General features: G+C 44.7%; 1 protein-coding gene across 1 annotated transcript; it reads left to right on the top strand.

Moving 5' to 3' along the window:
• Positions 1-11: 11 nt before the first annotated feature.
• Positions 12-26,953, top strand: STAG3 (STAG3 cohesin complex component). The gene is made up of 34 exons (XM_036904645.2): positions 12-1,128; positions 2,009-2,111; positions 2,506-2,622; positions 7,550-7,646; positions 8,360-8,436; positions 8,731-8,935; positions 9,382-9,533; positions 11,936-12,009; positions 12,809-12,932; positions 13,406-13,504; positions 13,702-13,781; positions 14,108-14,215; positions 14,502-14,622; positions 14,783-14,888; positions 15,056-15,159; positions 15,423-15,515; positions 15,639-15,728; positions 15,975-16,175; positions 16,285-16,355; positions 16,457-16,544; positions 17,039-17,119; positions 17,202-17,294; positions 17,438-17,606; positions 17,719-17,855; positions 18,507-18,608; positions 19,117-19,265; positions 19,494-19,622; positions 19,722-19,879; positions 24,442-24,616; positions 24,846-24,947; positions 25,257-25,335; positions 26,225-26,284; positions 26,378-26,458; positions 26,549-26,953. Exons 1-34 carry the CDS (start codon positions 881-883, stop codon positions 26,555-26,557), a joined length of 3,882 nt encoding a protein of 1,293 aa, XP_036760540.2. The 5' UTR covers positions 12-880; the 3' UTR covers positions 26,558-26,953.

The following is a 26,953-nucleotide window of genomic DNA, read 5'->3' as shown; positions in this document are numbered from 1 at the left end:
TAGCGGGAGAGCTCGCGGCCTCACGAGGCTGCCGGAGCGGTGTGACTGGAACGTGGTGAGGCACAAGTATGCACAGGCCCAAACCTCGCGACAATTATCAGCCCTGAGACTAGCCCTTAGGCTCGCGCCTGCGCACAGCCGCCTGACTCCTTCCCGCGTTTTTCTGGATTCTTACGCCACCGGAAGGGAAGCGGCGGGCGTCTGTGCTGGAGGTGGTGTGACTGCAGAAACCTGTGGGTCCCGAGGCCGCGACCTTTCCTCAACCCTGCTCGGCCACAAGTCCCCGTTCCGGGCTCAGACAGTGAGGCTCCTCTTTGACCCAAGAATACGACGCACCTCCTTCCGGCGTTCCCGGCCCTGAGAGGGACGCAGCCCTCAGTGGCCTGCTCCACCGAGGCCAAAAAACCCGGCCCCAGAGCCGGTCTAACGAGCGTTTTAGAAGGCTTCACAGCACACTTACCGCAGGGTCAGAGAAACCAGGCTCAGGAAGAGGAGAGAACGCCAGCTTTTCTCACTCCAACAGCATTACCGGCCCTGTTCTAATGGCACCTCTCAGCCATTCCATGTGGAATCAGGGTCCAACTTTCTAGGAGTGAAAGCCTGGGTGCTTTGGGGTTTTGCTTGTTCATTTGGGGTTTTGCTTGTTCGTTTTTTCTAATGTTTGATCTGGTTCCCTTGCACCAGGCAACTGACGTTTCCGAAGCCTCGGGAGCGGGATCTGTTTAGGGGCCCTGGTGTGTGCCTTGCTCTGTGCTTGGGGAGCAACTCCAAACCCATTGTGGGTGTCTGGGTGGTAGGTCTTTAATCCCCTGATGCCTTAGGTCAAAAGTTTTTCGTGCCCACCCGGAGTTCCAGAGCAGTTCCTTTGGAAGGAAGGGGGATGGTCAGGGCTGGGGATGGAGAAGTGGTGGGGCAGGAGCCTTTGCCTCTCTTGTCTTCCCCTAGCTGGACCACTATGCTTACCCTCCGGTCCTCCTCCTCCCGGCTTCATAGCTCCTCGTCCCCAAGCAGCGTGTCCTCCCCACTGCAGAGAGAAATAGGAGGTGGGCAGAGGGGCTTGTCTGCATCTTCTAGTTCATCTGTCAATGTACCCTGTGACGACAGGAACTCGGACCAGGCTTCAGAGGGGTGAGTGGAGTTGGGGAGAGATTGTTACCTTGTCTGGCTCTCTCCTGCAGCAGGGGCAGCTTTGCCCTCCCCCTGCAAGTGACCTCGTGGAAACGAGATGCTGTCCTGGATCAGAACAGTGACCCCCTCCACCTACACTGGCAGTTTCTTGGCTGCTCTGCATGTTGTAGGCATCAAGAATAATACATCCTGTTCTAAATTCATCATCCAGCTTGTCCATACCTTTCTTGAACACATTTCTATGTTGGGCGTATACGACCTCTGGTGGAAGATGGGGAAGGGGAAGTAAAGAGTTATTTGTAGCCTGAGAGTGGTATACATTTTTTAGTTGGTGTCCTGTAGAGCCTTTATTTGGGGACTTCATAAACAGGTATGTCTATCCTTACCTATTATCATTTACGAGCTTGTTCTGTGAAGGTTGTAATAGCATATCTTTCTAAAAATCTTTTCAGGGAAAAATAATATCATACAAGATCTGATTTGTCCCCTGGTTATTTTAATTGGCCTCCTCTGAGTCATTCCTGTTTTCTCCAGTGTATGTATAAGTAATATATGACTTCCTGAACCGCACTGATTTTTTTCCCTCTGCCTGCTGAACTATCATTTGATCATCTTATTCAGAGAGAATATTAGGAAGGGATTGTCCTTCACCCACCTCAGTTCCTCATTCTTCACTTTCATTGCTTTATTCAAGTGAAAGTTTTCCTTTAAGACTGTCCCTACTTCCAGGTAACAGTAAACTCATCTCTTCTTGAAGGAAATCTGAATATATTTTTCTCACGGAGAGGAGATATAGTTAGAGACAGAAACTGTAATTCATTTACCCTTTCACCTGGAGGGACTGGGTGTTGTATCTGAAGAGAACCGTACTCCCTCCTAGGAATAGTGATTCTTTGTCAGCTGATGAAGGCAGTGACTTTGAAGACAGCTTGAGACGCAATGTGAAGAAGAGAGCTGCAAAACGACCACTCAAAACAACCCCAGTGAGTCAGTCAGTGTTGTTTTGTTTTTAAATCTGGTCTGGGAAGTGGCAAAAGAAAGCCCAGAAGAGGCTCAGGAAATATATTTGATGAAAGGATAAGACTTAAGGAGTGTCAAGGGACAGAGTAGGAAAAAGGTAAATTTTAAAGAGATAAGAACAAAAGAAGAAGGTGTTAGGGTATAGAGGAACAGAAATGGGGCTTGGGGACTTTTTAAAAAGGAGATAAAGTTAGAAATAATCAAGTTCACAATATAAAAATCAGTTATTTCAGATCTGAGTCAGTAACTCAAACTGCTGTGGAATTGGCAGCTTAAGTCTACCTGTGCGATAATGACACCAAGTGTTAATGTCACTTCACTTTTTAAAAACATTCCTGATCTCTTTATACTTCCTAGGTGGCAAAACAGCCAAAGAAGGAGTCCCAAATGGTACATGGGCATAGCCAGAAAGACTCCAAGCCACTAGCCAGTTATATCTTTGATGCTGTGAAAGCTGCCAAAAGTGACATGCAGGTAAAATAGATTGTCTCACTTCTGTTTCTTGATACCATCATAACTTTTATAGGACCATTGTCTACAAACTTGATTTAATGTAGATATTTTAGAGAACATAGCCTATATCAGGAAGGACAGATAAAACTATAGAGTGACTTGGAGTGTTAGAAGGGAGGCCGTGCATGAGTTTCCTAGAAGTATCACAGAGTGGGATCGATTTTGCCTGTAGTGACTGATGGAGGAGGTAAGGGAGGGACATTGGGTAATCAAGAGAATAAGCTTGGAAATATGGGTGGCATCTTCTTCACCCCATCACTTATTAGCTCCACTTTGAACATTATTCTTTTTTCCCTCCATTGTTTTCCTGTAATTTTATTGTAATTGTGTTATAACCTAAAATTGTGTAAGGCTTACATGTAGTTAAAAATTCTTTTAAATGATCACCCACATCTCTAGGGTCAACTCAAGAAATGAAACATTAATAGTGCTGTAGTATAGCTTCTCTCCACCTCTGCCCACACCATCCACTAAGAGGTAACCACTAGAGCAAATTTTCTATATTATTATAGTTTATCACTAAGGAATGTGTTCCTTAACTTAAAAATGAATCATTCTTCATATAGCATTCTGTGACTTAATTATTTTAGTTGTTTGAGATTCAGCCATATAGGTATGTAAAGTAGATTCTTAAAATTTTTAGAAAAGTTTCAAAATTTCAAGCATGGTGTTTTTCTGTTTATATTTTTGTTACTGATTTCTGACTTTATTGAATTGTGTTCAGAATATGTGGTCTTTGAAATTTAAAAGGACCTTCTTTATGACCTAGTATTTAGTCCATTTCTAAAACTGTTTTGCATGAGCTTGAAGAAGACGTGTGTTCTCTAGTTGTTGGCTACAATGTTCTCTTGGGTGACATCAAATTGTTAAATGTGATATTGATATTTCTACTGGGTTTCTTTCTTTTTTTCTGGTCTGGTATAACAATTACTGAAAAAGGTATGTTAAAACAAGGGTGACTTTTATCAGTTATTCCTTTCGTTTTCATGCCCCTCTCTGCTAAATATTTTGAGGCTTTGTTTCCTGGTATATAAAACTTTTTATTGTTATATAGTGATACTTTTTTATACTTCAAGACAAAAATTGTTTTGTTATATATTAATATGTATACACTAGCTTTATTTTTGGTTAATATTTGCCTAGTATCTTCCTATCTGTCTTTCTATGTATGTTTGGAGTCTGTCTCCTGCATACAACGTGTATCTAGATTATGTTCTTTAATCCATTTTGCCAATCTCGTTACAAGGAGTTTAATTCATTTACATATATTGTCTCTACTGATTAATTTATTTCTACCACTTTATGAGCTTTCACTTTATCATGCATTTTCTGTTTCTTTTTCCTTTTTCCTTGATTGATTTTGGATTTGGCTTCTGTAATGACCTAAGCACACTTAAATCCATTTGCCCCTTCCAACTTACATGTTTTTATAGTATTTCATTTCTGTCCATTCCCCCTTTCCCAACACAGCAGACATTACTCTTTTATATGTTTACATATAGTACTTATGTACATTTATTTTCTTTGTTCGTCATTTCTCTCAAATCTTACATACAGAATCATTCTCTTGCTGCCCAGACTTTATCCTTTAAAATTTTCCTTAGATAGAGTTTGTTAACAAATTCATTTTTTGCTTGTATAAAATGTATTTTACCCTTGTTCTTGAAAGGTTATTTCCTGCTTATAGAATTCTAAGATGATAGTTCTCAACACATTTAAAAGATTTTGCCACTGCCTTCTAACTCCCTTATTGCTGCTGAAAGTCAGCTATCAGTCACATTAGCACTGTCTAATACAACAATTTGTAACAATGGGAATGATATCATATTGTCTAGTGTAGTATCCACTAGCCACGTGTGGCTACTAAGCACTTGAAATGTGGCTGGTGTGACTGAAGAGCTAGATTCTTAATTTTTATCTGATTTAGTATTAATAGCCACATATGGCTAAGGGCTGATTATTTGTGCAGGTGTAATTTATAAATATTTTGTAAGTATTAAATGCAAATCCATTGTTAAAGATCTCTTTTGCTATTACATTTTCCAAGATCCATTTTGCTTTTTTGTTCTGATGTTTTTATAAGATGTTTATATATCCTTTTCAATTTGTCATGCTTGAGATCCATTAGCTTCCAGGCTCTGAGAACTGATATCTTTCAACTACAGAAAATTATTTTCAAATATTCTCTCTTCCTTATTCTGTCTTCTTCTGGAATTCCATCAAGACATCATTAGAACTTCTCATTCTGTTCTCCATGTTTCTTATAGCTCTTCACTATTTCTGTTAGTCTTACTAAGCTACATTTTGAATAATTTTTGTGATTTAATCTTCCAGTTCATTCATCTTCTATTCTGTGTCCAATCTGCCTTTTTTATCATTAATTATAATCACATGAGCAACATTGTGATTACTAGATTCCCCCCATTATCAAGTCCCCATCACATACCCCATTACAGTCATTGTCCATCAGCATAGTAGGGTGCTATAGAGTCACTGCTTGTCTTTTCTGTGCTATACTGCCTTCCCCTTGACCCCCCCACATTATGTGTGCTAATTGTAATGCCCCTTATTCCTCTTCTCCCTCCTTTCCCACCCACCCTCCCCAGTCCCTTTCCCTTTGGCAATGGTTAGTCCATTCTTGGGTTCTGTGAGTCTGTTGCTGTTTTGTTCCTTCAGTTTTTGCTTTGTTCTTATGCTCCATGGATGACTAAAATCATTTAGTACTTGTCTTTCTCTGCCTGGCTTCTTTCTTTCTTTTTTTTTAAATTTTTTATTAAGTTATGATTGATATACACTCTTATGAAGGTTTCATATGAAAAAACAATGTGGTTACTACATATACTCATATTATCAAGTTCCCACCCATACCCCCAATGCAGTCATTATCCATCAGTGTAGTAAGATGCAACAGATCCACTATGTGCCTTCTCTGTGCTACACTGTTCTCCCCATGATCACCCACACCATGTGTACTAAACATAATACCCCTCAATTCCCTTCTTCCTCCATCCCCACCCTCCCTCCCCCACCCCTCCCCTTTAGTAACCACTAGTTCATTCTTGGAGTCTCTGAGTCTGCTGCCATTTTGTTCCTTCAGTTTTGCTTCATTGTTATACTCCACAAATGAGGGAAATCATTTGGCATTTGTCTTTCTCCGTGTGGCTTATTTCACTGAGCATAATGTCCTCCAGCTCCATCCATGTTGTTGCAAATGGTAGGATTTCTTTCTTTTTTATGGCTGAATAGTATTCCATTGTGTATATATACCACATCTTTTTTATCCATTCATCTACTGATGGACACTTAGGTTGCTTCCATTTCTTGGCTATTGTAAAAGTGCTGCGATAAACATAGGGGTGCATATGTCTTTTTGAATCTAAGAAGTTGTATTCTTTGGGTAAATTCCAACGAGTGGGATTATGGGGTCAAATGATATTTCTGTTTTTAGTTTTTTGAGGAACCTCCACATTGCTTTCCAAAATGGTTGAACTAGCTTACATTCCCACCAGCAGTGTAGGAGAGTTCCCCTTTCTCCGCATCCTCGCCATCATTTGTTGTTCTTAGTTCTGCCTGGCTTAATTTCACTGAGCCTAATACCCTCTAGCTCCATCCATGTAGTTGCAAATGATAGGATTTATTTTCTTCTTATGGCTGAATAATATTCCATTGTGTATATGTACCACATCTTCTTTATCCATTCATCTGCTGATGGACACTTAAGTTGCTTCCATTTCTTGGCTATTGTAAATAGTGCTGCAATAAAAATAGGGGTGCATATGTCTTTTTCAAACTGGGCTGCTACATTCTTAGGGTAAATTCCTGGGAGTGGAATCCCTAGGTCAAATGGTATTTCTATTTTTAGTTTTTTTTGAGGAACTTCCATACTGCTTTCCACAGTGGTTGAACTATTTTACATTCCCCTTTCTCTGCATCCTTTCCAGCATTTGTTGTTCCTGTGTCCAATCTGCTTTTAATCCATTCACTGAAGTTTTAAATTTTAGTTATTTTCACTTCTACAAGTTGTGTTTGGCCTTTTTAAAAATTATTCTTTGCTTCTGCTTCCAAGCTTTTATTTCCTTAGTCATAGCATAATAATTTTATAATCTGTGATAATGTCACTGTCTGAAGTCTGTGAATAGAATTCTGTTTTTTCCTGCTGATTCTTCCTTTCAGGGCCTTATTTCTTTACTAGGTTTTACTGTGAGCTGCTGATTTTCCATGTAGCTCTGTATGTTGAAATTCTTTGGGGCCTGGGTTGAAGGTGGGTTTCTAAGAGAGGAACCTGCATTTGCTTCTAGCAGTTGACTAGGGACACTCTAGAATCACTTTTAATTAAATTCCCTGATTGACGTTATTCTGACCTGTAGGTATTGAGGATCTGGACTGTAAATCCAGACCTGAGAGCTATATGGTTAAGTCTCAAGGGAGAATTTTTTTTCCTCAACCCCCTAGTAAGGTCATAATAAGCTAGTTTTCTGGCTTCCCCTTCTGACCTGTAGATTTATTTCTCATTTTTGCTTTCAGGAGAATGAGATTTTTTTAGGAACCAACTTTATGCAGGAACCTTCTTTTGGACTACTCTTCTTGGAAAGCCATTAGGGTCTATCTCCTATGTTCTGCATTTCATGTAGCCATCTGGACAGGAGGTCAGGGTTCCCAGAGTTTAACAGACCCCTTAGTGCAAAAATCAACTTGCTATGTCCCAGGACTGTTACCTTCACTTTGTTTTTGAGCTATATAGAATCCTACCTTTAATTCCAGTTCAGTGATACATTTTAAAAGATGTTTAAAATATTTAATCAGAAGTTTAGATGCTTCAGTTGAGAAGATCATACAGGATTTCTAGTCCCATTGCCAGAAATAGAAATCATCCACATTGTTTTCCTAGTCTTTGGTGGATGAGTGGCTGGATAGCTACAAGCAAGACCAGGATGCAGGATTCCTGGAGCTCATTAACTTTTTCATCCAATCTTGTGGATGTAAAGGTGAGTAAACTATTCCTTTCTAGTGCCTAGCCTTTTGCACCTATGTTATGAAACGTCTCCTCCATTGAAATGAATGGGATTCGGTGTTTCCCAAGTAAAAGGAGAAGGTAAAGCATAAAAAAATTTTCACATATGTAACTACATTGTTTATTGGTAAATAGGTAAGTGATCTGGGGGAATTACGTGGTTTGGAGACAGGACCCTTTGTGGAAAAATAACTAATAATGCTACTGTGATAAAAATGATACTCACATATTTGAAAATGGACCATCAGATGCCTTAGCCTTCCTTTCTCTAGATAGAATCATCTTTTATCTTCTTATTCCTTATTAGTCACCTCATCCTATATTTCTCCACTGAAACTGTGGGTGCCCATATCCCAGAGGCTATGTATGACCTAATTTATTGGGGCAAGATAGTCTCAGGCAGGTGGTATTATAAGAATCTAGAATCAGTATAGTTTTATTGCTTTCTTTGTTTTTTTTGTTTGGATTTTTTTCACACCATTGTTTTCTACTGCTTGATTCCTTTGGGTTTTCTAGAGAGGTTGCCTAACAGCAGATACACAAGTTAGATGGCGGCAGATTTATGACAAGGATTCAGGTCTCTGGGATATTTCAGTATATTCCCTACCTTGTCTTTAGATATATGTGTAAATGGTCATAGTGTCGTGTTATGTTCCTTTTAAGTACCTCATCTTCTCCATTCTTCAGGCACTGTGACCCCCGAGATGTTCAAGAAGATGTCCAACTCCGAGATCATCCAGCACCTAACAGAACAGTTTAATGAGGTGCAGAAAGACAACCAAGATCTTCTTGCCACTCTTATTTCAAAATACAAGGCCCATTATCCCATTTTTTCTAAATCTGGGAAATAGGTAGCTTTTGGAAGGAGGAGTTCAGTCTCTTGGGGGCAAATGGGACCCATAGATATTATCTGAATATGCCTCTAGAGTTAAGAATAGCAGGAAATTGAGGGATAACAGAGGTACATTTTTACTCTACTATTGGGTTTTGATGTCCAAAGTCCTTGTGGCTTCATAGACTTGGTGATAACTTTCCCCATCCTTTTCACAAACCCCTAGGACTCAGGAGACTATCCCTTGACAGCTCCAGGTCCTTCCTGGAAGAAGTTCCAGAGCAGCTTCTGTGAGTTTGTGAAGACAATGGTCTATCAGTGCCAGTACAGCCTCCTCTATGATGGCTTCCCTATGGACAACCTCATCTCCCTGCTCACTGGCCTTTCAGACTCCCAAGTCCGTGCCTTCCGTCACACTAGCACGCTGGCTGGTGAGCACTAGTTTTTACAAATGTATAAAAATACTCATTTTTATGAATTTTATAGATCTTCTGGGGTTTGGTAGGACTTTCCTCTGTTCTCCAGTCCTGGATCTTCTTTCCTACCCACATCTTAGCTCTTTACTTCAAGGCCATGCTGCTTTTATCCTGAGCCTCGGTCCAGTTTCTCACTAGTGGAATTGTAAATGGGTGGATTACAGTGACAACTTTCAGCCTTAGCATGTTTCTCATAGCTCAGCACTGGGAATATGCTGAGGATTACAAGAAGCCCAAAAGAGTTAGGGAGGAAAAAAGTCCACTCCAGAACAGTCAGTCTTAGGATTTTAGGGTCACCCTGCTCTAGCTTTTCATTTTCACTGCCCTGTTCTTTCTTTTTTGAGCCTACCCTCCCTCCTTGACTTCAGTGATGATTCCTTTATCTTTTTTCCCTGACAAAGCCATGAAGCTAATGACTTCCCTGGTAAGAGTTGCCCTCCAACTGAGTCTGCACAAAGACAACAATCAGCGTCAGTATGAGGCTGAACGAAACAAGGGGCCAGGACAGAGAGCACCTGAGCGGTTGGAGAGCCTGTTGGAGAAACGCAAGGAGGTGAAAACCAGCCCTGCCCCTTCCCTCCCTCCCAGCTCATCCAGTGCCAACCCATCCTGGCCTCATCCCGCGTGGATCCCAAGCACTTCTCCCAGTTAGGTACAAGCCCCTATGCGACCTTGCAAGTTGTGAATGATGGTGTCTGGCAATAGTTTAGCAGACCTGTCCTGTCTCCCAGAGGTCATTGCATGCTCATCTTGTTTCTGGGATGTGAGCACAGTAAATCTAATTTAGAGTAAATGTTAAAATTCTCTCTAATTCCACTTTTGCTCAGTTTCTGTTGTCTATATTCATTATCAGAAGTGTGTAAGTATTGTGCCTGCGTCTTGTGCAAGGAGTTCAGTTTTGACTTTGGATACTTTGTCAAGTGCAGAGTCTGCAGGTCACTACAGGAGTACTAAAGACCCCCACTGACAAGGGAGGCCAGGGTTTCAAGGAATGGAAAGGGCACAGGCCTTTCACTCCTGGGTTTTAATTCTGTTCCAATTAGCTACTAGCTCCATGGCCTTCTGTAGCCTCTGAGCTTCAGTTTCCTTCTCTTTAAAAGGGGGATAATTGTACCATTTGTGAAGATTAAATGAGATGATGAGTGAATTGCCTAACTTGGCACATGGTAGGTACTTCTTTTGTTTCTTAACAGAATCTTTCACTCTGATTAAACCTTTAAGCAGCTGGGTCTGTAGTGAGAATAGCACTGATTCCCCACCACACACCCTCTCTCTTAGTATCTGAGACTCCCCCACCATGAGGCCTGCGGGATTTCAGACCTGACTGAACCAGTCGGCTGCTTTCCCAGCTTCACCAGAGGTCTCTTCCATGCTCAGTCGTTAGAGAAGGAAACCTACTTCTATCCTCTTTTGCTATTTTTAGTATCAGTATGATCTTGTATGTGTTAGGTCTGTTTCCGACCTGAAGTAGACATGCTAGTGTGACCTGTGTTTTGACTTCTTTATGCTCTTCATCAAATACCGTCCCCCTTCTTGTCTTTTATCTCTCCCTCCCCACTGTTTCCTCTCTCCGCTTATAAGCGTTTATTGGCCCTTGACTTTTTCTTCACTCCTCCACTATAAACTACTCCATTTCTATCCTTCTTATTAAGTATTTCTTTACTGCTTTAATGTCCAACCGAACAGTTTTTGCTTTCTAGCCCTTATCCCCACTTTTCTTTGAAATTACTCTCCCAGACCAATGACTTCATAATCCCTATAGCCATTGGCCTTTTCTCAATCTCCCTTTTCCCAGCTTCTGTAGAATGTGGTACTGATGACCTACCTGCCTTGCCTCCTTCCCTCCCTATCCTTCCTTTTCTTTTAGATATGAAATTTTTCAAACATCTAGAAAAATAGGGACACTGATAAAATGAACACTATATACAAATTAAGTTTAACAACTAATATTTCACCATATTTGCTTCACCAATTTTTTTTGCTATTTTATAGTAAATTTTACATTTATTGGTACTTCAACCTCAAGATTTAAATATGTTCTCTAAAGAAATATAAAACATAGATCCTCTAAAAACTATTCCTACATAATACCATTTTTATATCAAAAAATAGTAACAATTTCCTAACAATAATTTTCTAATACCAATTAATATTTAAACTTCCCCATTTGTCCCCTAAATACATTTTATATCTGTGTAATTCCAGTCAGGATTTGATTAAGGACTATGCATCGCCTTTGGTGGTTGTGCTTTTTTGTCTCTTTCAATCTTACATGGAACCTCTGCCTCCCCCCATTTCTCCTTAATATATTGATTTGTTGAAGAGGTAGGGTTGTTGCCTTTTAATTGCTCCCTCATAAATCTGAGTCTTTGTGATGCTCTTTATAGTCGTGCTTCCTTGGTATGTGTTACTCATCTAAGCTGGGGTTCCTCGGCCATGGGGCTGTCATGGCATTGCGGGACGTTTACCAGCATCCTGGCCTCTGTCCATTAGATGGCAGCAGTGCCCTCCCCAAAGTGAGACAACCAAAAATGTCTTCAGACAGTGCTCAATGTCTCCTGGGGGCCCCATATGAGAATTGCTGATCTCATCTCTTCATTCTCTTTTTTTGTTAGTGCCATTCCTCCTATCAAACACAGAATTTATTTAAGAATTTATTTTCTCAATTATCATTTGTCAAAAACATGTAACTACCACCTAGGACTTTTGAATAGCCAAAGATAACCAAAATAACCAGACAGAGGGGATATTTTTTCCAAACCCAAACCTTTGAGACATTAGTTAACTATACAGCTTTTTCCAGAATTAGGTTTAAAAGGGAACATAGGATATCAGGGGCTCAGACTGAGCCCTGTAATAAATAGGAAGTCGATGGAAGTTGTACTTTTGCATATTCTTGTGGCTTTATGCTGTTGGGGTATAAGGGAGATTGACCTATTCCTCCCTGTCCTCCAGCTCCAAGAGCATCAAGAGGAGATTGAGGGGATGATGAATGCCCTCTTCAGGGGTGTCTTTGTACATCGGTATAGGTGAGTGAATGGGCTCCTCTCATTGAAGCAGCTGGTCCCTGGTTGTTGAATCTCTAAAAATAACAGAGCCCCTTCCTAATTCTAAGTTATTTGGTTAGTCCTAGAGCTAATGCAGCTGTAGTAAAAACTCTGACAACAGATGTTTCAAATTAGGTTTAGTTTGTCCCCACCTACACAGGATCTTATAAGCTATTCTGGGAGAGCAAATAAGAGGATAAGGCATTGCTGAGTATTCTTCTGCTCCAATTTTGTCCAAGACGTCCCTTTGCCCATCTTCCTGGGGCTGGGGACTGGAGGGGACAAGAGCAGAGAGAGAGCCAAAAGGCAGGGCTTTTCTGAGGGTGTGCAGCATGGCAGGCCTTTTCCTTGCCCAGCCTGCTGTGTCACTGCTGAAGGCAGGGGAGTTTTATACTGTGTAAAGAATTGGTAGGATTGGGTTACAAAGAACATCTATATTTGTTTTTCACTCTTACCTAGATTTTAACCTCTGCCTGTCCAGAACTCTTCAGTGATTTAACCTTTTTGGGGAGTTAAAACACACGTTTGGTTAACAGTTAAATTGACTTCCAAAATCACTTTTTAAGAGTGGCATGGAAGGTAAAATTCAGCTATGTTACAGGCTGGTTACAGAAAGAAAATGTTTACTTTTTTATAGTATTTACGTTGGGAGGGGGAAGTGAAAGGCATGGCACATAGTATTCTATTAAGAAAATAGATACTTCTTTGTCGGAGCTATCTGATAGGATAGATGGTGAGTTTGGAGAGAAGGTGATAGGGGTCAATTTATCTCTCTGTCTAGGGATGTCCTTCCTGAGATCCGCGCTATCTGCATTGAGGAGATTGGGTCTTGGATGCAAAGCTACAGTACTTCTTTCCTTACTGACAGCTATTTAAAATATATTGGCTGGACCCTGCATGATAAGGTGAGAGTTGAGGCCGTCTGGTCTCCCCTGTTCCCCTTCTTCTCTTCTCTGCCCCAGGACTCTTTGGCTTTTCCTTGTCCTGCCACTTTGGTGTTTCACTAGTGATGATCCCATCAAGGCAGTGAACCTCACAACTCCCCCAGTATTGGCGGGGAGTAGGATAAGGTAGAAAAGAGAAAGACGTGTCCAGAGAGGAAATACCTCAAAACCAGGGTAGAGGAGAGAAAGACTTAACCTCTGAAAAAGCAAGAATGTTATTGATGGATTGGTAATGTAACTGCTAGGGTCGTAGCTGAAAGACCCTTTGTGTCATGATCGCTAAATTCTGCTGTGATCCTTTGCTTTTCATGTAAGGAGACAGCTTTCATTGTCTCTGAGACATCTCAGTCCTCAAGAGAGGACACCAGGCCCAGAAAAAGTAATCTGAGAGGGGTGAGCCCAGAGAGATCAGTCGGTTCCATTTTCCTCAACAGCATCGGGAGGTCCGTCTGAAGTGCCTGAAGGCTCTGAAAGGACTGTACAGCAGCCGGGACTTGACCACCCGCCTGGAACTCTTCACCAGCCGCTTCAAGGTACAGTTGGGACAGTCCCCCTAGGCTTGACTTTTTCCTGGGTCCCATTTCCCTGCCTTATCTTCCATTTCTATTGCTCTTAAATAGCTACACCTTTCCCAGCATCTGCTTCTACACTGTCTTTCGGAATCTCTCAAATTGTAATTCTCAAATTATGGGATGGACACAAAAAATTGAAAATGTTCTTCTTTCTGCAGGACCGGATGGTTTCCATGGTCATGGACCGAGAGTACGATGTGGCGGTGGAGGCCGTCAGGTTGCTAATACTTATCCTTAAGTGAGTCCTGGGAAGTGGGGAGGCAAGCTTCTCAAACTTCCGCCTTTCCAGCATCAGACAGGCCCTTTCAGAGTCCTGTGCCCACGCCTGTTGTACATTGGCTCTTCCTTATGTATGGGTTGAAATACAGATGTCCTCCTGAGTTGCAGGATCTTCAGGGGGAAAATTTCCCTTCTTCTCTAACTCTCCATACTCCTCTGTCTTCCATTCTTCATTTAAAAGTTTTTTGTGAGTTAACCCTCCTTGGTTTTGCCTCTTGTTTCTGGCCTTAGTTGTACTAGAGACACATCCACACCCATCTGCCCTTTCTCCTTTTCTCTTGGCAGGAACATGGAAGGGGTGCTGACAGATGCAGACTGTGAGAGCATCTACCCCGTCGTGTATGCCTCCAACCGAGCGCTGGCCTCTGCTGCAGGGGAGTTTCTCTACTGGAAGTGAGTGGGCTCCTCTCATTCATTCATGCGTTTGTTCCTTTAACACCATCCCTGGTGTTTGCTCTCCCCCCTCTGCTGCTGCTCTTCTTGAGGCCCCTCCAGCCCTATACCTAGTGAGGCTCTCTTGGTGTCACCCTTCCCCTTCCACTGCTTGGGACTTTCCTCTGCTCTGCGCCTCATTCCCTTCGAGCTATCCTCAGACTGTTTCTCCTCTCCCTAGTGATTATTCCACTCCTCCTCTCCTCCCATGCTGTGTCCTTTCCCTCTGACCATCCCTCCCTGCCAGGCTCTTCTACCCTGAGTGTGAGACCAAAATGACCAAAACGGGGGGAAAAGAGCAACGCCGAAGTCCCTGTGCCCAGAGGACTTTCTTCCACCTTCTGCTGTCCTTCTTCATGGAAAGTAAGGTGATGTATGGAAAGGAGCTCTTTGTCTTTGTGCATAACCCTGCAGGTAGAGGAGGATGGAGCTGGCGAGATGGGAGGGGACATGCAGTTAGTCAGAAGCTGTTTTTAGGTGAAGTTTTGTAATGTGGCTTCACAAACTTACTGAGTACCTTACCCATAGCTCCATGACCATGCTACTTACTTGGTAGACAGCCTGTGGGACTGTGCAGGGTCTCAGCTGAAGAACTGGGAGAGCCTAACAAGCCTGTTGCTGGAGAAGGACCAGAGTACGTACCCAGCGCAGGGGACATGACCTCCTAGTAGGAGACCAGGAGAGATTCTTCCCTGGCTTGTAAAAGGCTTTGGTGTCAGGGAAGTGGGGGCAGGAGGGGGACTTGGAGGTGGAGGATGGCTAATCTGTATTCCTGTGTCTTTCATCCTCCTGCCATCTCAGACCTGGGCGACGTGCAGGAGAGCACACTGATAGAAATCCTTGTGTCGAGTGTCCGGCAAGCTTCAGAGGGTCACCCGCCTGTGGGGCGGGTCACTGGGAGGAAGGTATAGCATGAGGGGTGGGTGGGTTGGTTAGCAGTGTTATATCCAGATGGTACTGTCCATCCTTACCTTCCAGTCTTGGGCTAGGGTACCCTTTCCTCTGCCCCTCAAAGAATTCCATTTCCAGGAAAAAATTATGAAAGGCACTGCTGAATTCGGTTTTCCTTCCTGAGCAGATAAGATGGTGGGGAGGAGGTGTACATGCACACACCACCTGGACCCAGTGTTTCCACACCTTTCCCGCCATCCCAATTGACTAATTCCAGGGCTTAACCCTGAAAGAACGGAAGATCCAAGCCAATGACAAGGTGAAGCTGACCGAGCACCTCATCCCTCTGCTCCCCCAGCTCCTAGCCAAGGTAGAACTGCCCCAGTGCTCAGCGTCTGGGGATGGGCAGGTTGAAGGAAACGGCTTCTGATGGGGAGTGGGGTAGGAGCTAGGTAGGCATCAGCTGAGGAGGCTTCCTTGTCAATCTGCACAGTTCTCAGCTGATGCAGAGAAGGTCGCCCCCCTGCTCCAGCTCCTCAACTACTTTGACCTCAACATTTACTGCACCGGGCGCTTGGAGAAGGTGAGTGGGAGGAAGACAAGAGTTTCCACACCAGCTGCTTCTCTGGTTGTGTCAATGACTATACTGCCAGTTCTGGTTCTTCTCAACAATGTGGGTTCCAGAAAAATTCTGAAAAATGCCCCTTCTTAGACATCTTGTCCTTGAAGTCTAATGTTTCCAACCCTGTCTTCTTGCCCTGGGTTATATTCCCCTCCAGAAGAGTATCCTCCCTGCCTCCCCACCGCAAGTCTTCTCCTTTTCTCTCAGCACCTGGAGCTGTTCTTGCAGCAGCTCCAGGAGGTGGTGGTGAAGCATGCAGAGCCAATGGTACTCGAGGCTGGTGCTCATGCTCTCTATCTGCTCTGTAATCCTGAGTTCACCTTCTTCAGCCGGGTGGACTTTGCCCGCAGCCAGCTGGTGGATCTGCTGGCTGACCGCTTCCAGCAAGAACTTGAAGAACTGCTGCAGGTAGGAACTGGGCCTGAACCCTGGGGCCCCCAAGTGGGAGAGTGCCCCAGGACGGGAACGGGGATCTGTGCATTCTCCAGAAAACCCGACTGTGACCTTTTCTCCTCAGTCATCCTTCCTAGATGAGGATGAGGTGTACAGTCTGGCAGCCACTCTGAAGCGCCTCTCCGCTTTCTACAAGTGAGCAGCTCACCTCCTGCCCCCTCCCCCATTTATGCTGGTGTCTGTGGAGGTGACTGCTCCTGTTCTGTTCACGTAATGTCCCCCCACCCCCATCCCAGTGCTCATGACTTAACCCACTGGAAGCTCTACGACCCATGCTACCGACTCCTCCAGAGGGCTGTGGACACAGGAGAGATTCCTCACCAGGCAAGTAGCCAAGAAGTTGGTGATACGGAGTTGGAGAGGAGTATTAAGGGCCCTGTGTCCCAGGCGACCAACTCTTCTGGGCAGTTCTTGTCCCAAGATGTGGAGTAGACATGAGGGAGGAAGAACATGTGTGTGTCATTTGTTCTTGTCCACCCTCAGAAGGTGACCTGTACTTCCAGTGCCTGCAAATGCCCATCCTTTCTGGCATCCAGAGAGTCAAGGATAACAGTGTGGGCCTCTAAGGGTACTTCAGATAAACCCGGGAGAAGTGGCTTCTCTACCCAGTATAGAACCTTCCAAAGACTATCCGCAATCAGTTCTTTCCACCAGAAAAGGAATCGGGTCTCCCTGACCTCATTTTGTCTTCACTGCTTTTGTCTTTCTTCACTGCTCTGCATGTATCTGCCTGTCTGTGTCCCTCCCTCCCTCTCCTTCCCTGCCTGCCCCTCACTGTCCTGACCACCCCTCATTTTTGTAACACTTCATCATTGCAGGTGGTCCTGCCAGCCTTGAGTCTCATCTATGTTTCCATTCTCTGGACACTAACCCACCTTTCTAGATCAGGTGCTTCCCAGGTAAACATGGGCTGGAGTTAGGGGGTTGGGAATGGAGGAGCCTGCATCTCCGTTCCTCCCCCTTAAGCCACTGTCTCCACAGAAGCAGCTGTTGAGTTTGAAGGGCAGAATGGTGGCCTTCTGCAAGCTCTGCCAGAGCTGCCTCTCAGACATGGATTCGGAGATCCAGGAGCAGGTGAGCATGTACCTCAGTGGGGCCGAGGAGGCAAGTCTCCCCTGTGGTCTGAGGAAACCCTGTTCTAAGGAGAAAATCACTGTGTAATTTCTGTATTGGTCAACGTTCTGTGCTTTGTAAGCATTCTTTTTTTCCCCCAACAGGCTTTTGTCTTATTAAGTGATCTACTTCTCATCTTCAGCCCTCAGATGATTGTAGGGGGACGTGATTTCCTTAGGCCCCTTGTCTTTTTTCCTGAAGCCACTCTCCAGTCTGAGCTAGCCAGCTTCCTCATGGACCACGTCTTCATCCAGCCTGGAGAACTGGGCAGTGGTACAGGAACTCTATACCTGGGGCTTGGGAAGGGAATGGGGTTTGGGAATACAGGGCAGGAGGCCTAATCTTGTGATTGTGATGTTCACGTTCTGCATTTAATGCGAACCAGGTCATTCCCAGGAGGACCACCTACAGATAGAGCAGCTGCACCAGCGGCGCCGCCTCCTGGCTGGGTTCTGCAAGCTGTTGCTTTATGGGGTGCTGGAGATGGATGCCGCCTCCGATGTCTTCAAGCACTACAGCAGGGTACTGTGAGGAACCAAGCCAAGTGTGGTGTGACTTGAGTAGTGCAGCGCCACCAAAGGGAGAGTTGGGTGGTGGCATCGGGTTAAAGGAGAAGTAGAAGGGAAAAGCAGTAGGGGGTTAGAACAAAGGGACAAGGGAAAGAGACTCAATAACAAGTAATTATGGAGAAAAAGCTTTTAGGAGAAAGAAACTCAGTGGAGGGGAAATGTCTTACTCTTCCTAAAGATACCTGGATGTTCCTCCTCCCACCATTGTATTGATTTCACTTTACTGAGCACGTACAGTGTGCCAAGCAACCTTGGGCACAAGGACATAGCAGTGAACAACAGATGAAAGTTTCTGCTTCATCAGGGGAGACATATAGCAATGGCTTCAGTTCTGGAAGAGAGTGAGCACTGGCAGGCTTAGGACTCTTCTCCAAGAGATGGGCACAAGGCACTTTGTTCCTTCTTTATTTGCCTAAGCTCTGATATCTTGGGCTTTGCACCTATTGGCCAGCAATGAGGTCTAGTCTGAGTTTTATACATAGGTTCCTGTTTCCCTCCCTACAGCACTTTTGGAAAGAGGCATGATCAGGCATGTAAAGGAGGAAACAAAGAGGAAACGGCCTTTTCCTGTGCTCAAACATCTCTTCTCCATTTCCTCTCTCAGTTCTACAGTGACTATGGTGATATTATCAAGGAAACGTTAACTAGAGCAAGGCAGATTGACCGGAGTCAGTGTTCCCAGATCCTGTTGCTGAGCCTCAAGCAGGTACACCTTCTGCCTTGAGGGCCTCAGCCTGTGACTTGCCTTCCCTGCAGTCACGCTCTTTTCCAACCCCAGCTATTTCAGATGTGGGATCTTACGAGCTGGAACTTTCTAATTTATTTTGACTCTTAACATTATATGACAATCTCCCCCATGACTGTAGACCACTAGAAAGTATTTTTTAACTGACCAGGCAGTTTCCACCCCAACTCCATAGAAATTCAACTATTGTTTAGGACATCAGAGCACCACCAACAATTCTTGATATTTTTCCAGTCCATTCCCTCTCAGCCCCTTCAGTTACCACAGACATTTTTATTTATTGTTGCAGAGCAGAGATGAAGTCTCTCTGCTGTAGCAGGTCAGGGGTAGGGATGGTGTCCTGGGAGGAAAGTAAAAGTAGCAGATTGTGTCTCTAGCCCTTTTGGATTTCTGGGCAGAGAAGGGGATGCTTTACTTCTTCATTTCCACTGTTCGTCCTCCCCCAATGCACCATGTCTCTTGGGCACAGTTGTACACAGAACTGCTGCAGGAACAGGGGCCCGAGGGCCTGAATGAGCTCCCAGCCTTTACTGAAATGAGGGACCTGGCCCGGAGGTTTGCCTTGAGCTTTGGACCCCAACAGCTACAGAACCGTGACCTTGTAGTCAAGCTACACAAGTAAGGAAGTATTGGTTGGAAGTCTGGTACTTGAATGTTTGTTAGAGGACTGAGCCAGGCTGTGTACAGCGAGGCTGGGAGTGAGGTCTCGGAGGGTAGCAGGCAGGTTGGGGGGCTGGTTTACTCTGGGAAACAAGCTTGGGGACAGGGTGGGCTAGGAGTGGATGTGCAGCTATGGGAGAGAAGAGGGAAGGGACTATCCTTCTAAAATAACTCTGTTCAACCAAGGGAAGGCATCAAGTTCTCCTTGTCCGAGCCTCCTCCAGCTGGCTCCTCCAGTCAGCCCCCACATCTAGCCTTCCTGGAGCTCCTTTCAGAATTTTCCCCTCGACTCTTCCATCAAGACAAGCAGCTGCTGTAAGTTGGTGGGTGGGAGGCTAAGATGTGGATTAGGGGAAAAGGGCACAGGAGGGCACAGGGGGCCAGCTAAGCCTCTTCATTCCACCCCTTCCTTAGACTCTCCTACCTGGAAAAGTATCTGCAGCGTTTCTCCCAGGCACCTGGCCAGCCCTGGGGTCCTGTCACCATCTACTGCCACTCCCTCAGCCCTGTGGAGAGCACGGCAGAGGCCAGCCCTAGGGGCTACCTCCGCCCCAAGAGGAGGCGCCTGGAAGGTAAAGTACCCTGTGTGGCCTGCATCTGGCCTCGGGGGCTCACACGGCTTCCCTGATGGCTGCTGTATGGTCCCCAGGTAGAAGTGTATGGTCTTTTGCCTCCTTCATACTTTCCTTTGGTCAAAAAATATTTCACTGAGCATCTACAATTAAGGGTACTCATTTTCTTTAGGGTTTATCTAGCCAACTAAAAATAGCAAACCTCTATGAAAAAACAGATAGAAACAAATGATAAAACCAAAGGCTGACTAAGAGATCTGTACATTTAGGGTGCCTTCCCTTGACACCTTGTATTGTTACCCAGATTTTAAGGATTTTTACACAGCCTTCATGATATTTTTGCCTTCCAGTCACTACCTGTCTTATAACCTACCTAAGGACTTTTAAGTTCTTTTTTTAAATATTATCTCACCTTAGACGATAATATCCTAGAAATCACAAGTTTGACATGTTAGGTGTTTTTCCTTGTGTACGTTAAAACATTAGCAGTCAGTGCCATTCTCCCCTTCCCTAGCTATAGACAGTATCACTAATCTGCTTCCTGTCTCTGGATTTGCCTCTTCTAGACACTGCATATAAATGAAATCATACAGTATGTGGCCTTGTATGTCTGACTTCCTTCACTTAGCATGTTTTCAAGGTTTATCACACATCAGTACCTCATACCTTTTTTTTTTGATATCGTTAATATACAATTACTTGAACCAACATTATGGTTACTAGACTCCCCCTATTATCAAGTTCCCCCCCACATACCCCATTACAGTCACTGTCCATCAGTGTAGTAAGATGCTACAGAATCATTACTTGTCTTATCTGTATATACTGCCTTACCCATGCCCCCAACCCCCTACATTATGTGTGTTAACCATAAAGCTCCATTTTCTCCCTTATCCCTCCCTTCTCACCCATCCTTCCCAGTCCCTTTCCCTTTGGTAACTGTTAGTCCATTCTTGGGTTCTGTGAGTCTACTGCTATTTTGTTCCTTCAGTTTTTTCTTTGTTGTTATACTCCACAGATGAGTGAAATCATTTGATACTTGTCTTTCTCTGCCTGGCTTATTTCACTGAGCATAATACCCTCTAGCTCCATCCAGGTTGTTGCAAATGGTAGGATTTGTTTTCTTCTTATGGTTGAATAATACTCCATTATGCATATATTCCACATCTTCTTTATCCATTCATCTACTGATGGACACTTAGGTTGCTTCCATTTCTTGGCTATTGTAAATAGTGCTGTGATAAACATAGGGGTGCATCTGTCTTTTTCAAACTGGGCTGCTGCATTCTTAGGGTAAATTCCTAGGAGTGGAATTCCTGGGTCAAATGGTATTTCTATTTTGAGTTTTTTGAGGAACCTCCATACTGCTTTCCACAACCTCATACCTTTTTTATGGTCAAATAATTTTCCATTGTATAGCAATTCTACATTTATCCATTCCAACTAGTATCCAAATGTTTTGATTTAACTTTTGACATAAATTTTGACTGTTATACATAATATAACTATAGACATTCATGTACAGGTTTTGTGTGGACATGTGTTGTCAGTTCTCTTGAGATAAACCCTGGAGTAAAATTGCTGGACATATGATAACTCTATGTTTAACTTCCTGAGGAACTACCAAACTTTTCCAAAATGCCCACATCAATCCCAGAGCAATTTATGAGAGTCCCAGTCTCTCCACATTTTTACCAACACTTGTTATTGTCTATCTTTTTTATTTTAGCTATTGCCTGTCTTTTTTATTTTAGCCATATTCCAATGGCTATGAGTTCATATCTAATTGTGGTTTAAATTTGCTTTTCCCTAATAACTAATGATGTTGAGCATTTTTTCACATACTTATTGACCATTTGCATATCTTCTTTGGAGAAATTTCTCTTCAAATCCTGGGCTCCTTCTCAAATAGGGTTGTTGTCTTTTTATTGTTAAGTTGTAAGAGTTCTTACATATCTGGATAGGAGTTGCTTATGAGATATACAGAAATTTTCTCCCATTCTATGGGTTGTCTTTTTCTTGATGGTGTCTTTTGAAACCAAAAGTTCTTAATTTTGATGAAATACAACTTACCTGGTTTTTCTTTTGTTGTTTGTACCTGGTATCATTTCTTAAGAAACCATTGCCTAATTCAAGGTCATGAAGATTGTCCAACTGTGTTTTCTTTAAGAGTTTTCTAGTTTTAGCTCTTCTGTTTAGGTCTGTGATCCATTCTGAGTTCATTTTTATATATGGTGTGAGGTAGAGTGTGACTTCTTTTCAGTGTCTTCTGTGTACTACCTAAAATTATCCCTATGCCACCAGGAAATTCTGCTTTTAATCAGTTAACTAATGAGTACTTGTCAAGGACCTGCTATATGCAGGATTCTGTGTTAAGTGTTTTAGAGAACACAAAGGATCCTCAAGCAGCTTACCATCTAATAGGGGAGAGAGAAAATATGTTCATAGGAAATCTGAATTACGAACAGTTACCATTAAATGACAATATCCAGAAGGTCTGGGAATCAACATACAAATGCTATAGAGTTGAGGAAAGGAAGACTTCACTTTATGTGATAGGTGAAAGCTTTACCAAGAAGGTGGAGTTTAAGCTGAAGCTTAAAAAAATGGGTAAAATTTATAAAAGCTGAACAGAGGAAGAATGAGTATCATGGGCTAAAAGAGTGGCACAAGCAAAACAGAAGAAGGTGTGCATTTGTGGAAACTCATAGATGTATAGACTAGTTGGCCTAAAACAGGGTTAGTAAGGTGGCATAAAGATGGAAAGACTGGTTCCATTGTTCATTCAGCAGACGTGTATTGAGCTCTGTGTACTAGGAATACAGCAGTGAACAAAAACAGACAAATGCCTCTTTAGAGAGTGTCAGGTGGTGCTATGTGCTGTCACAGAAAAGCATGGAAGAGGATGAGGAAACACTGGCAAGGTGGAGATTGCAGCCTTTTTTAGAGTGACCGGGGGGAAGCCTCACTGAGAATGTGAGTGTTGGGCAAAGCCCTGGAGGAAGTGAGGGGAGCAGTCTTGGTGTGTATAGAAGAGCATACAGAGGGGCAGCCAGTCCAGTGGCTGGCTGGGTGGGCGTGAGCCTGGCACATTCAAGGAACAGCAAAGACTCAGGCCAAATAGAGACTAAGATACAAGAGTGAATAGATGGCAGGACCACAGAGCATCCAAGGCTGAGTAAAGACTGGCTTTAACTCAGAATTGGGGAGACATTGAAGGATTTGAGAAGAGGCATGACAGGATCTGCCTTATGTTTTCACAGGGGCTCTCTGGTTGCTGTATAGAGACCTGGCTGTAGAGGGGCCGGGGTAGATGCACAGGACCCCATGAGGAGGCTGGTGTGGGTGTCAGGACAAGAGGGTGGGTAGACAGGGCCATGGCTGAGAGGCAGAAGCTGCTGGACTCTGTTCTATTTATTTCCCAGGTCTCACTATGGGACTCCCTGACGCATTGGGTATGGGATATAGGACAGAGGACTTGGGGATGGCTCCAAGGTTTTGGCCTAGCAGCTGGAAAGATGGAGCTGTCAGATGAGATGGGGAAGGGGGTGAGTGGGAAGAGCCCAACTTTGGTATTCGTCATGTTATTCAGGAGCAGGTGTTGGACAGACAGCCGGGCAGCAGCATCTGGAGGTCAGGGGAGAGGCAAAAGCTTTAGATAAATTTGGGGGCCTTTAAAGGTTTGAACCTGAATGGCTCTGGAAGCCAGTGAGGATGGAAAAGAGAGGCTGAAGGGCTGTGTCTGTGAACATCACTCCATCTGTAGGTTGGGGTTATTAGGAGGATCCACGTGGGCCCAGTGTTCTTCTCTGGGGAGACATGCTCATGGGTGAGGCTCTTTCCTGGTTTCTGTAGCCTCCCTTAAACCAGCAGTAGCCCCCTTTCTGGCTACACAGCTGTGGGGAGGGAAGTGACAGGGTGTGAACGTTCACAGTTGATAAATATTAACATCAGTTCATCTCTTTTCTGAGACATCTGGACTTCTTTCGCCTTTGGCTGCTCGGGTCTCTGAGGAGAGAGTTGAACATTTTGAGCCCCAGGCCCTCCACTTACCTGCACAGCAGAGCTACGCTGGCATTGTGGTCATCTCGCATTTTCTGGCTTTTAGAAAATTCAACCTCCCATTCCTGTGTCCTTCCTTACCCTCATGCTTCCACCCTGGCTTTGGGTCCCAAAATGCTGTTGCCCTCTAGGCCTGTTCTCCACAGAAATCTTGAATGTGCACATTGATTAATGGAGGCCTCTCCTCTAGGGCCCACCCCTGAATCACATCCAGTGTTGATACATCACTGTTTACATCTTCAAAATGGATACTTACCTCTCTTTCCATCTTGTTTTCTCAGCTGTGTAGTAAGTTTTTCTTGGACAAGTCCTGAATAGAGTTCCAGAAGCCTTATTTTGTAGTGCATATGGCTATGCTCAGATTTTAGTCATAACATAATGAAGCCATATGGGTTTCCCATTCCCTTCTTCCTAACTTCCCCTAAGCAAATCCTGGGCAGGTCCTGAGAAGCTTCTGTGGCAGTACCTGGTCTTCAGTTAATTCTGCTGCTGCTTTGCAGGCCCCTCCAGGCAGCACAGAGAGGATGTCTCTTCATCCCAGGAGGAAAGCCTACAGCTGAACAGTATCCCTGCCACCCCGCCCCTCACATCCACGGCTGTGAAGAGCAGGCAGCCCCTGGGGGGGTTGGACAAGATGGAAGAAGAAGGCGCCTCAGAACCGCAGTTTACCCAAGGGTGAGGCGGAAGCATCAGGGGCTGGCAGCCGAGTTGGGTGTCTTACTGTTCCCTCCTGCAGCATCATTCATTCTTGGGTTCCTCTCCAGTCCTTTACCTTTTTTTTAGCTTTAAATTTTAATTTTTCCCTGAGTTTTGAACTTTTCTGCCCTTTAACATGGCCACTCTACCCCCTCTTTTCACTGTTTACTTTTATCCTGTATCACTAATCCGACTTTATACCCAACAGCCATCCCCTGTCAGGCACCCAGAAGTCAAGGTTCTCGGGCCCACAGCATTTCTGGACTCCATGCAACCCTCCAGGTCCTGGTCTGGGCAACCGGCTGAACCGGTGAGCTTTTCTCATCATCTTCTGTCTTCATTTCAAACCTGTCACCCACTGTGAGGGTTTTTTTCCCTGTTGCCAGTGCTTCCATACCAGTGTTTTCTGAACTTGTTTGAACCACAGACCACCTTCCAGGATAATATGGAACCTAGGGTGTAAAACTGATGGAAGTAGCCCAGCTCTGATTGGAGCAGGCATGGGAGCCGAGAGCCCTGCTCTCCTCACCTCCCACCTCTTCTCCCTGGGAGCCTCTGAGAAACCCTCAGTGGCTTAAAAAACAACCTGAAAGCTTCTGCTCTTTGCTGTTGCCATCAGACTCAGCCTTATGGAAGAGGACGATGAAGAGCTAGACATTCAGAATGAGTTAAGTGGAGAATGGCAGGATATGGACAAGGTGAGTGGACCCAAGCTTCCCTTGCCCTCCAGAACTGGAGGCAGACATGTGAAGGAAAGGAGAGGGACTCTCCTGTCAGGCCTCCTGTGCTCTTGTCCCAGAGCTGCTTAGGACTTCTGGGAAGAGTAACAGTAAAGGAGGGAGGTTTGCAAGTTGCTTTGCACTTTGCTTGCACTTTTATTACAGAAACAGGGAGGAGAGATTCAAAATACCAAGAGGGCTGGACTGACACTCCATCTCTCTCCCCAAATAAGTACTTTGCCTCCAAATCTAAGAACTGAAAGTTGTCAGGAGGAGACTGGAAGGCCACCCAGTGCAGCCTGGCCCTGGGTTCAGTCCTCCCCTGCCCTCCTCCCTCCTTCCTGGCACCTGCTCTTCCCCACACTCCATTTTCTGGCCCAGCCGCCACTTCTCTAGGACCAGGCGCTCAGCCCCTCACCTGCACAGGAGCTTTAGGTGCCTTAGAAACAAGGCGGTCTCACATCTGCTGCTGCTGCTCCTCTGCTCCCTCTCTGCTCTTTGAGGAGGGTTGGAGGATGGACAGAGCAAGGTATTGTGCTCAGGAGAAATGAACAACAGTGTCCTCAGATGGACACCAGAGAGCCAGGCCTCTACTGAAACAGTCTTTGCTAAAGTCCCAGCAGTAGAAGTCCCAGCTCTGGCTCCACAGCTGAACACAGGCCAGGAAACACTTCTCTTATGAGTCCAGGGAAGCTGAGTCCTGACCCTTCACCCTGCCCCACCTTTGCTAGTCTCTGCATGCCGACTGCGGCAGGGCCCCACCGTGGCCCTCAACGCTTGTTCTTGTGAGACTGGAAAGGGCCCTTTGCTGCTGTCCACCAGTGATGGGGGTGAAGGACCCTCTGACTTTGGACCCCATTCTCTCTAGCAGTCTTCCCCCAGTGAGCACGGACTGGACCTCTTAGATTCTACAGAGCTAAACATCGAGGTGAGTGTCCCCAAAACACTACAGAAGGTGTCCTAAGAGGAGTCAGGTGTCTTTGGGAGAGGCTGGCAGGTAACCCATGCACCTGTCAAATAGGTGGAGAGAGGCTGCAGCCATCGCCTGCCCTCTCAGCTGTCCTGGAGCTTCAGGCGTGACCCTGTGGAAGGTGGGAGGAGGGTAGGTTTGTTGTTTGGGGACCTGGCAGTTGTCTCTTTGCCCTTCAGTCTGTGCTGATGTAAATGTTTCTGTCCATGTCTCCCATTACAGGATCTCTGACATGACTGTGTCCTCCCCTTCTCCACTCCCCACCTCAACGACATGACCACTTGGAAAAGGCAAACAGGACAACAAGCAAAGTAACCATTATGTCCAGCACCATCCTTACCTGCTGGGTCTCTAAGGGGGAGGAAAGGGGGGCTGTGCCTTTCTACCTGAACCTTTCTATGATGATTTGGGGTAGAGAGGTCTTAAGCCCCATCCTCCTGAATGTACCCCAGCTCTGCCCTTGGTGTGGAGCAGGTACCTTTCTCTTGCCCTGTTTGGGGTAAGGCATAGCCTCGGCCTTGGAGAAGGGCCATGTTGAATGGAAAGAGCCCAGCCGTTTTCTTGTGTTTTTGGAATATCCTTCCTAGCCTTTCTAGTGAATAGCTCAATAAATATGTTTGAATCGGC

The sequence above is a fragment of the Manis pentadactyla genome, chromosome 10 (genome assembly GCF_030020395.1).
Source record: "Manis pentadactyla isolate mManPen7 chromosome 10, mManPen7.hap1, whole genome shotgun sequence".
In the NCBI taxonomy this organism is placed as follows: domain Eukaryota; kingdom Metazoa; phylum Chordata; class Mammalia; order Pholidota; family Manidae; genus Manis; species Manis pentadactyla.
Note: the sequence above shows the minus strand (reverse complement) of the source record. Positions and strands in the feature narration are given on the sequence as shown.

Excerpts from the sequence above, each read along its gene's own strand:
- STAG3 (XM_036904645.2), top strand. The coding sequence starts at position 881 with ATGGTCAGGGCTGGGGATGGAGAAGTGGTGGGGCAGGAGCCTTTGCCT. Across the intron at positions 7,647-8,359 it reads CCAATCTTGTGGATGTAAAG|GCACTGTGACCCCCGAGATG; the intron begins GTGAGTAAACTA and ends TCCATTCTTCAG. Across the intron at positions 9,534-11,935 it reads TGTTGGAGAAACGCAAGGAG|CTCCAAGAGCATCAAGAGGA; the intron begins GTGAAAACCAGC and ends CCTGTCCTCCAG.